Source organism: Oryzias latipes, chromosome 9 (assembly GCF_053564925.1).
Source record: "Oryzias latipes strain Hd-rR chromosome 9, Olatipes_Hd-rR_3.1".
In the NCBI taxonomy this organism is placed as follows: Eukaryota; Metazoa; Chordata; class Actinopteri; order Beloniformes; family Adrianichthyidae; genus Oryzias; species Oryzias latipes.
In genome coordinates, this window is record NC_136245.1 from 15,215,605 (window position 1) to 15,225,853 (window position 10,249).

General features: G+C 37.9%; 1 protein-coding gene across 2 annotated transcripts in view; it reads right to left on the minus strand.

Moving 5' to 3' along the window:
* adamts13 (ADAM metallopeptidase with thrombospondin type 1 motif, 13) overlaps positions 1-6,366 on the minus strand; it is a 19,156-nt gene extending 12,790 nt beyond the window's left edge. Inside the window, exons 1-11 of one of the 2 annotated variants that reach the window (XM_020706117.3) lie at positions 6,163-6,366; positions 4,423-4,489; positions 4,145-4,278; positions 2,989-3,072; positions 2,742-2,866; positions 2,506-2,652; positions 1,426-1,560; positions 1,100-1,250; positions 878-982; positions 627-778; positions 486-549 (exon numbers count right to left, since the gene is read on the minus strand). In XM_020706117.3, the coding sequence (XP_020561776.1) occupies positions 486-549; positions 627-778; positions 878-982; positions 1,100-1,250; positions 1,426-1,560; positions 2,506-2,652; positions 2,742-2,866; positions 2,989-3,072; positions 4,145-4,278; positions 4,423-4,489; positions 6,163-6,240 (1,242 nt within the window). In that variant the 5' untranslated portion in view covers positions 6,241-6,366. Of the gene's footprint in view, positions 1-485; positions 550-626; positions 779-877; positions 983-1,099; positions 1,251-1,425; positions 1,561-2,505; positions 2,653-2,741; positions 2,867-2,988; positions 3,073-4,144; positions 4,279-4,422; positions 4,490-6,162 lie in introns of those variants that run through there. The other variant, XM_020706118.2, reaches the window with a different exon arrangement.
* Positions 6,367-10,249: the final 3,883 nt, after the last annotated feature.

The following is a 10,249-nucleotide window of genomic DNA, read 5'->3' on the forward strand; positions in this document are numbered from 1 at the left end:
ATAAATGTATTTTCTCTTTAGCATATCTTTCTTACGCTTTTATAAAATTGGGCAGGTTGACTTTCTTTGATGATCATTAATAAGGAATGTTCTTCTCAGTAACTAACATTTATGATATAATGTACATCCTCAGTTACCAATAAAGGAACATTGGCTGGAAGTGAGACCAGAAAAGAATTAAAGTTTGTGTTGGAAATGCAAATTGAAAGAAAAAATAAACAGAAAGGAAATGTTGAAATGTGCTACAGAACTAGATGTCATTTTGAATATGTAATTAGGTCACTGGAACAAAACACAGAACTTTTATTTCGTTATTCTGCATAGACACAAAAGCCTAACTATGTATCAAAACCCTAATTTGGGCTCTTTACGTGATTCTATAACAAATCATTAAAACCTTTGACTTAGAAAAATCCACTGGCTTAATAGCACTGATCTGTGTTGCATTTAGAGGTCTACAGTAAACATGAGCAGTGAGAACTTGCCTGTTGGTTACAAAGTTCAGCCTGAATGTTTGGACCTTTGCAATCAGCCCCTCCAAAAGCAGGTCTAAAAATGAGAACAAGCTTCTTTAAATAAAAGAAGTGAGAAATAAGAATGTTTTGATCCTACAAGACGTTTGTCACCGTGGGTTGTTGCACTGCCGTGTGCGCAGAGTGACCCCCCCACCACATGTCCGAGAGCAGGACGAAAAGTCCGACCAGCTGGACCAGGAGCCGTGAACCACAGCAGAGGAGCCCAGATCCCCCGGAGACACGCAGCGGCCCTTCAGACACCACTGCAAGAGAAGTTTGGAGGAGCAGAGCACTTGTCACTGATACATCTCTGTCATAGTGCCTGCACTGAAAAGACTCACTAAACATACAAGCAGCAGCACCTGGTTAAGAGCACACTCTGTTCCATCCAGCAGAGGAACTAGAAGGCGTTTGCACGAACTGTCATCATCAGGGTTCACATGGCAGGACAGAACTCGACAAGCTGGCTGACAGAGAACAAAAACACATCTATGAACCCAAATGAACCAACGAAACCACATACGTACTAATATTTTGACATGGGATGTCCCCTGAGGGCATTTCTTATATGCCAGGTGGCATACCAGGTCAGGATTAGTGAAGGAGCAGGCTCTTGCAGAGCTGCCAAAAGCTATACGGCACTGGTCATCAATGCCGTAGTACAAGCCAGGCTTCCAGTCCTGCAGGGAGCCCTCCATTGCAGGGACATCTTTTACGCATTCTGCTTTCCCGTCACTTAAAAAAAAACAAAGCAAGAGACGATTCAAGCACACCAATACTTCAGAACCCACTGACAGTGCATACCAGCTTTAAGATTTAACAGGAAAATTGAAAGTATCACTGTTGGCAGAATGGCCATTTAATCGTGATGATCATTTAATGCATTTTCATGCACAGCTGCTCTGAACACCTGAAAAATGTGAGGAATTGCTGTCGGCTACACGCAGACCAGGTCAAATCAACGCTGTTGTAGCCTCCGTCAGAGGCCATCATGAAGCCACTCCTGCTGCAGGTGTTTCCCACGCCGTCGTGGTCAATTCCAAAACTGAGTGAAAGGAAACACGATTTACAAATATGATAACTGGAAGTTATTGTAGAGTAACAACATACAAAAAGAATACCTCACATAAGGAAATATGAATTCAAAATATCATTTCAAAAGCTTGTTTGTGATATTATTGTATCAATTCTATTTTGAGTTATATAGGATAAACTTTTAAAAACGTACAGTTTGTTCATTAGAATAAGAGTCAGAAACAACAATCCTCCAAAAGGAAAAATATTTCCCTACTATACTGCCAATGCAAAGATTGAGGCTGGGTATCACCAATCATTTCCAGGACTAATTCAATTCAACTCACCAGAGCCTGGATCGATTTAATCAACAATTTTGTTTCGCTTCTTTCAATCCACTCGATTTGATTCAATTCAATGTGGAATTTACACAGTTTACATATTTAGACATACTTGCATTAGAAATGCATGAATAATCTGTAGACGTTTTAAAGATATTCCGATTAAACACAATTTTTCATTTGAGTGGGTCTTTAAAGGTTAACAGCTATCTTTGATATTTTCAATTTACATAAAAAAATCTCCCTCCGTTTTTCCCAAATAGATGTATAACACAAAAAAGCTTTTACCTTTGAATCATTTTTCCATGATTAATTTTACACAAATTGAATCTATTGTTATTAATCTGTAATAAAATGTAAACACTGTAAACTACAAAGGAAAGAATGCCCTCTTTTTTGCACATACTGTCCTGTTTGTCGAGTCTTGATGTGAAATGCATGTATGGGAAAGTGCAGCACTAGAGCAACTACCCTATAATTTGAACTACATTATGTTCCCTCAAAATGTTTAGAAAAGTGTCTTAAAACTTCCGACCCCCAAATTAAATAATTATTTAAAGGGCACGCATGCTTTAATGACTATATTAAACTGCATAATACACATTACCAGCAGGTGAAGTCTACTTTTGTTTTACCTGTGGCCAAGTTCGTGAGCAATGGTGATCCCCAGATCAAAGCCCGTGTCCTCTGTGATCACACAGCTCCATTCACTGGAGCAGGCTCCCCCCAGCTGTGCTACTCCTCTGACCTGATTATTCCCATTGGGCAACACCAGATCATACCTGTGTTAAAGCATTACCCGGTTTGTGTGTACACAAAGCACAACAGGTCAACTTGCAGCACAGTCACAGCATACATGGAACCGTCATACCTTGTAATGTAGAGCAGGAGATCAGCGTGTAGGGGGTCTGTGTCATTGGAGGGGTTGATCCTTCTGCCCCAGTCACACACACTTTTGAGAGAAGAAGTGATGTTGTTGGACATTAGGATCTCAGGCTGGAAGAGAAAGCACAGAGATGCCATGTGGAGTAGAAATCATAGAAGCAGAATGAACAAACTAAGAGGCAGTTTGCTATTACAAGGCGTTTTCTGTGGCAAAATAAAAGTCCTTAACTCACTTCTGGCTCTGAAAGGATGATCATGCGAACCAGATGCACCCTCATGTTAGCACCCAGAGTTATATCTCTCAACAGCTCAGAGGCCTGTTAGAAAATTAGAATAAAAAGTTTGTTATTACACTTTAGACTACGGGTCTGCAATCTGTGGCTCTGGAGCCACAAGTGGCCCTGGGACCCCCACTTTTGTGGTTGAAAAATAATAAAATAGTTTTAATTTGAGATGGAAATGTAATTGTCATGACTGCATATGGCTTCAAGTGAAACAAAAAACAAAACAGTCAGATAAGCCAAACTTTATTCAACATAACAGTAATCCAGCCAGGCTCCCGACTACACTACCCACAATGCACTAACAATCCATCACGCAGTGGGCCAAATTTAAAGATTTTGACAGATTTTTGAGCCTCGTGTTCCACGAAAAACTTCAGGTCAGTAAGCACACAGCCAGAATTCCTACTTAAGGCACATCAGATTTTAAGGTGGACTGTCTATTATTAAATAAAATTCAGGGATTTAAAGTACCCCAGCTGGTCTAAAAAAATCCAGCTGGAGTCATTTGATTAGCTCAGATTGGATTTTAGTTTGTTAGATTTAGGAATTTCTGGCAGAAATCCACCAACAACAATAAAATAAACTGTCTATAGTTTTTTTTCACTGCTGACATTACACTACTACTATGTTGTCTAGATTGAGATGGTACAGGGTGTCTTTTTTTTTTTTTAAAGAAACTCACATGAACTTCCTTTAAACATGAACTAGTTCATATTTGAAAAAAAAAAATCTGTTTCTGTTTTAACTATGCAAAAAAAAAAGTTTAATTATATTTATCATATTAGTAACATTAACTTTAATACAAATTTGTGTCTTATTTTTCTAAATGCTGAATTAAGATTTTGTGGTTCTTACTGGGTTGTTGTCAATGAGAAATTGACCCGAATGGGTTTTTTAAATGTTGAAGGTTGCAGACTCCTGAATTAGAGGAGTTAGACTTGAGATCTATAGATGGTAAGGAAAATTTGACATCATGAATTGCGTAAACAAATTCTTCTCCTTCTAATAGACTTCAAATGTTCAGCATCATTTGACCTTTACTCTACCTCCTTTAACACTATGTGATAAAAACACGTGTTTTCTGTCTGTCTGTGCTCAGACTTACAATATTAAGGTTGGTGAGGATGTATCTCTCTGTATCTTGCTTGTGAAACTGCTGCACGTCGGGCCCCACCACCACCAAAAGCTCCAGATGTGTGATATCAGGCATCACAGCAGAGCGATGCAGACGGAAACCCCCTGTGAGAAAAAAGAAAAAGATGGAGGTACATTAGGAAAGGTGAACACCTTACAAGCCCTAATTTTTATTTTTAATAGAATTGATCTTCATTTCATTTTTTAAAAGAACACAGAAATGTGTCTGTGTTTGCTTCATGCACATACCTGAAGTTTCAGAAGAAGAACTTGAGGAAGAAACATGTTTTGGGCTGGTAGAAAGAATAAGAGGTTTCTGAAAGAAAAAGAACACTAAATAGCTAGTGGTAGCCAAAGTGTCCGCTTGTACTGTATACATGTCTACTATAGGTATTACAGGTGAAACTCCCATAGTCAGATTTATCATTAGGTCATAGTGCTAAAATAGTAGCTTTTTCTGTCAAAACAGTCTTCTCAAAATGGATTTTCACTTGCAAAATAGGGGGAATTCATTCGTGGATGTTCATTCTGCAACATCTGCTTTAGATAAATAACAAAAACAGAAAGCTATCCAGTTAGATGGCAAGTGAGCTGGTGTTCTCTCAGCCTTTTTACCTTTAAATTCAGAGATTATCACCTATTTGTCAAATGCATTTCAAAATGCATTTGGGGAGGCTGTAGTGCAAAGGTAAACCTGTGATCAGGAGGTTGCCGGTTTTAGATTCTGCTTTGCCTGCTTATTTGTCTTTGGGTAAGACGCTGAACCCCATATTACTGCTAGTAGTTGGTCTATGACACAAGAATGGAACATGTGACTGTGAACAATCTAATTTTCACATTACGCCATAATCTAGTTTGTTCTCTTAGTCATTTGGTTTTAAACTGAACCTCAATTTGTTCTTTCTGTATTCCAAACTTAAAATATCCCAATACAATACAATACAATACAAATGACAGACTCTACCTGCAATCAATGAACACAAGAAAACATCTACTGATTTTGAATGGCTATTAATAAAGTCAGATAAAAATACTAAGAAAGTTCTCAATCTAACACAATTTGACCACTTAATATGAAATGAGTGATGTTTGTTCTGTGTATAAGCATGGAGAAGCCTGATGTTGGCCAACATCTAAAACTAACCAAAGCAGGAACTATACATAGTGCTGGCAAGCTCTTTTTCTACTTTACAATTTCCTTCATTCATTTATTTAAAAAGTACAACCCCAGCTTCTTTTTTGCAGATTTCTTTTTCATTGTATTACACAATAATTACACAACAAACCTGAAACTGTCCGAAATCTCAATTCCATGTGGTAAATGTTATCAATTTTTTAACTGCAAAAATCACAATAAATTGAGATGAAACAGTTTTATGCTTTATAGCAAAAGAGCAAACATGCAAAGACAACATAAAAATGTATAAATGCACAAACAAGTCAAATACAAGGTCAAAATACTGTAAAAAAAAACAATAAAAAAAAACATAGGAAACTCCTTTGAACACAAACCACAAAATTCCAAGGATTTATTCCAAAACCACAAATTTCATTCCCATTAAACTCTGAATTACATCAATGCTAAAGGGGGATCCGTTTCATTTCTGTCATTGTAATTAGCCAAAGCGATTGGCAAACCCACTTCTGCTGGAACACTCATGATTAATTTAAAAAAATAAAGTCAGGGGAAATAAAAGCATTAATAAAATTTGAAAAAAGTAGAACCACTTAAAAAGGATTTTAAAAAAAAAAAAAAAAAAAAAAAATCATATACCATAACTACTTAAAGTGACTTCAAAAGGTGTACTTGATACTTAAATGACCTGACTTTGTAATGCAAATAATAAGGATATATCACATAATAAAAGATTCTTGATGTGGTTTCTTGATGACCAACTTTTTACAGTTGAAGAGTTCAGTGCACTTTGTCAACCTAACGGCACATTCTGCTGTCCCAGACCTCCTTTCTGCCAGTAAGTTTCCACCTACCTCGTCTAGTAGAGTCCCCCTGAGAGCATTGAATCCAGGCCACAGCAGCAGAAAACACAGTGGAGCCATCAAAACCATGGCTGCCCACTATCTGTTTGTGAGTTTGTTTTGTTTTAATGAAATCCTCACTTGCTCATACAGGACAGAGCCCAGCACAGGGGGCTATGAGAAACAGCCGTTTAAGCAAACAAAAGGGCAGGGTAAAGTTGATGGTCGTCACATGTTATTGGCCTTTTTTTCCTCATTGTAGACTGAAAGAAAAACACTCATTGGTTGACCTCTTTTGCATGTACAATGAATAATTTTTGGAATTTTTTGCTTTATAACAGCCTAACTAGAAAGCAAAAAACTAAAATACAATACTTTTTTATATTTTGCAAATCAATACAATGCTTAAAATAAAACCTCACCACAAATGTATAATAGTGGGGGTAATCAAAGCAAGATCAAATGTGTATCTGTCTAAATCTCAAAATGTTGTTACCCATTTTAGCCGTTAGAGGGCAGACATGTCCCTCTCATTATCAACAAAATGCCAATAGGAGATAACCTATTGAAGATAACTGTGTAACAAGTGGGCAGGTTTTTAGGCAAGTTTTTGACTAAAAGTAGTAGAAATAGTCAGGAATTGCTATAATTTATGGGTTAAAATTAGTCAACATTTAGATTTAGCTTGAAATACACCTTGTTGTCATTGTCTCTAGCACAATGAAATTCAAAAAGTGCTCCCTGGTCCATGCAACACTCAGGCATTAAAACAACAATTTATCGTGGTAAAACTTGAATCAAAATAATAGATAATACATACAAATACATAAAATTAAGTTGTTGCCGGATAAAAATGCCTTAGTCATAAAAAAGGACACACAATTAATAAGTGTTAAAAATGTTTTAACCAGATAAAATAAGAAATATAAAAGAAAATACCACATGACCACATTGCTGTTCGTTCTAACTCCGTGGACTTAATTGTTACGATAATCTATTTATAGCAAAGAAGATATATTTCAGTAAAAAAAAATGTAAAAAATCTTTTTAGTGGCGTAAAATGTTCATTCTTTCTTTAACCCTTGTGTGGTGTTCATATTGTTGTTACTCAGCCAGTGTTCGTGGGTCTGGTGGACCCCGTTGCATGTTGTGGTTTTTAATGCATCACAATCAAACACTTTGATGTTAAAATACTCGACAGATGTTTACTTCATCCAATTACAAGCAGTATATTAATAATATTTGCCCTTTACCTTTACCTGTTAGAAAATCAATTAAAATCAGGATATGAGTGGAAACACATTCTCAAGTGAAGCAAGGGTTTTCAAAACTTCTGACTTGTTTATCCGTATTGTTCCCACCATGGTCAGCCTCCTCTTTAGGAGCTCCTGTCCCAGCTTGTGCGAGGTAAAAAAATTGTCGCAATGATGTTGTGTCCACTGAGTCCCTGAGACATGTCCAGGACAACTCTCATTCCTTGGTTTTTCTTAGGGGCTCCTCCATCAGGTTTCCCTGTGTAGACTTGTAAATTTCCAAGCATATGAGGAAGTGGCATCACAGGCAGCCCAGATCTTTATACCATATTTTGCAGATTTAGATGGTATATACTGCTGAAAGGGGCAGCGACTGTCTTGTTCTGGTCCTGTGGCTGGGTGCTGACGGTTTTGTTTTGGAACTGGCTGATGTTCAATCTCATCATCTTCTTCAGAGTCACTGTCAGACTCTGAATTTTCAGAAATGTGATCCTCTAATTCTAAAACCTCTTTTGAATCCTCTCCCTCTACATCATCATCAAAAACTGCTCTCTCTGCTAAAATCAATTCCAGGGCCCTCTGCGCAGAAAGTCTTTTGGCCATCTTGATCAGTTCTGATAAGAAAGCACACTGGCAAAGCTATATTTATAGTGTCCCACCTCCAATTTGTAGCAGATAAAGAGTAAGAAATTAAAAATTCCCGGAGGAAAGTCAAATGGTCAAATGTGCGGGAGAACGAGAGCGAAAAGAGTTGATGCTTGAATTTTGCATCGATGTTGCAACCTTGTGCGGGAACCGCAGGTGCAGAAACACAGAACTCACATTTACAGTAAAACTCTCTCTCTCTTTGTCACTGGTCACTCACACACACACACACCCACACACACACACACACACACACACAGCAGGCCCAGACAGGTGGAGGACAGAGTGTAGGTACACAAAACACCAATTTCCACACTTCTATTAGCCCCGGGTCCAGTGGACCCGAACATCTTATATGTAATAGAAATGTGTTGGGGGGGTATACGGTGTGTGGTCATTAAAAATGTATTCTGATATATGTTCTTCACAGAAATTGAGCCAAGGCCAGTGAGTCTGAGTTTGAAAAGTTAATTATTTGTTTCATCTTTCTTTTAATAAAAAATGAAAACGGGTCCCACAGACCCGAACACCATATAAGGGTTAAAATTCTTTTAAAATTCTTGTGGATTAAAATTCCATTTTGCTTTGTCACATAAAAAATAGGTCTGCATCTTTTCCAGCATTTAAAGTTCTTTCATCTTCTTCTGTCTCTGCTCCTCTTTCCCCACTTTTTCCTGAGGGGATACACTTTATCTCCAGGACTCAAGTTTCATCTAGCATTGGTCTGTCCGCCAGATATCTGTCCATTGTCAGTCTGAATTACCAAGTTGTTGTCAGAGGCATTAGACTGCATCTCTGCTGCAGCAAAGCCTCATAGCCATGTGAGATTTAACGAGCACAACAGACCGGAATAAGTGTTGTTGGATACTGATCCCCACGTCTGTTCGCTCAGAGGAGGGCAGCGATTGTATATTTATGATGTCCTAAATTATATATAACTAGCCATATGGGATACTCGAGTGGGCACAGCAGATTACGCCTCAGGAAATTCTCCTTTGGCTGCAGTTTCGGAAAAAGGGAAAAAAAAAAAACAGTTTTTGATACTAGCTTTCTCTTTGACATCCTTTAAAGTCATTTGTAGGGATTGCACAGTAGAAAAAGGTTTTTGACTCACCCTTTTCCATACCTGAATATGATTTTTGCTGCAAGGCTCGGCCACTATTAGAGATGTACTTGTATAAAATAGATTTAGTTTGTAAATAATAGGATCCTCTGCTCCTCTGTCCATCTGTTACAATCCCTATATTTGGGTGTTTATCTGAAATGTTGTCTGCCATTCAAAGGATTTTCACTGACACTGGTGTGTTATTTTGAGTGCACACAAAAAACAGGTTTTTAAATAATGACATCTAGAATGTCTTCAATAAAGCATGTCATTGAAGCTACATGCAAAGGTAGGCATGGGACTATTTATAAAGCTGCCAAAGCGATGGACCAGATGACTCAAACTTACAGCTGTGTGTAAAAATAGCACTAAACAGCCTTGTGACATCTATTTTATCCGCATTTCTCTGCCATTATTGTGTTTGTTTATCTCACTCTATAAGTTGTCATATAAGGACATCTGTAAACCCTGCTGATAATGTCTTTCCTGCCTTCCTGGATTTTTTTTTCTCTGCAAATGAAGACAAATAATGTGGCGATCCCATATTGTCAGCCATGGCAATGATCAGCGCTCAGCCTGAAATGATGCTCTCTCCAGATTGTAAACATGTTTCAGAACGGCAAATCACAGCAGTGAAAGACATTGCAAGGGCATTTTATGATTCGCTTCTGTTGATAATTTGTGAATTGTGATCACAACACAGCAACTGTGCAGAATCCCTTTCAGAAGAAAGCAGTTTTTGCATGTTTCACTAAAGGAATGATGGATGAAAAAGGGGAACTGGATTCTCTTTGTTGCTTCAGAGGATTCTGCTGTAGGTTTTGCTCTGTTCTGAATGCAAATGATTATCAGCTACCTAAAAGAAGAGTAGGAGTCCCATGCTGCACTGACATGTGTCTGGATGTGTGGGCTTAATTTTTCTGATAAATATGTGTGGGATGCCTTCAAATGTGCTGCATGTTCTCCTGCGTCTTCTATCAGTGACACAGCCGTAAACAAAAAGGAATGTAAATAGTGCCCTGAGGTAATTGCAATTAAAAAAAAAAAAGAAAGCTCTGGGAGAGCAGCTTTTATGTGTTTGCTTTCCAGTGAAAAC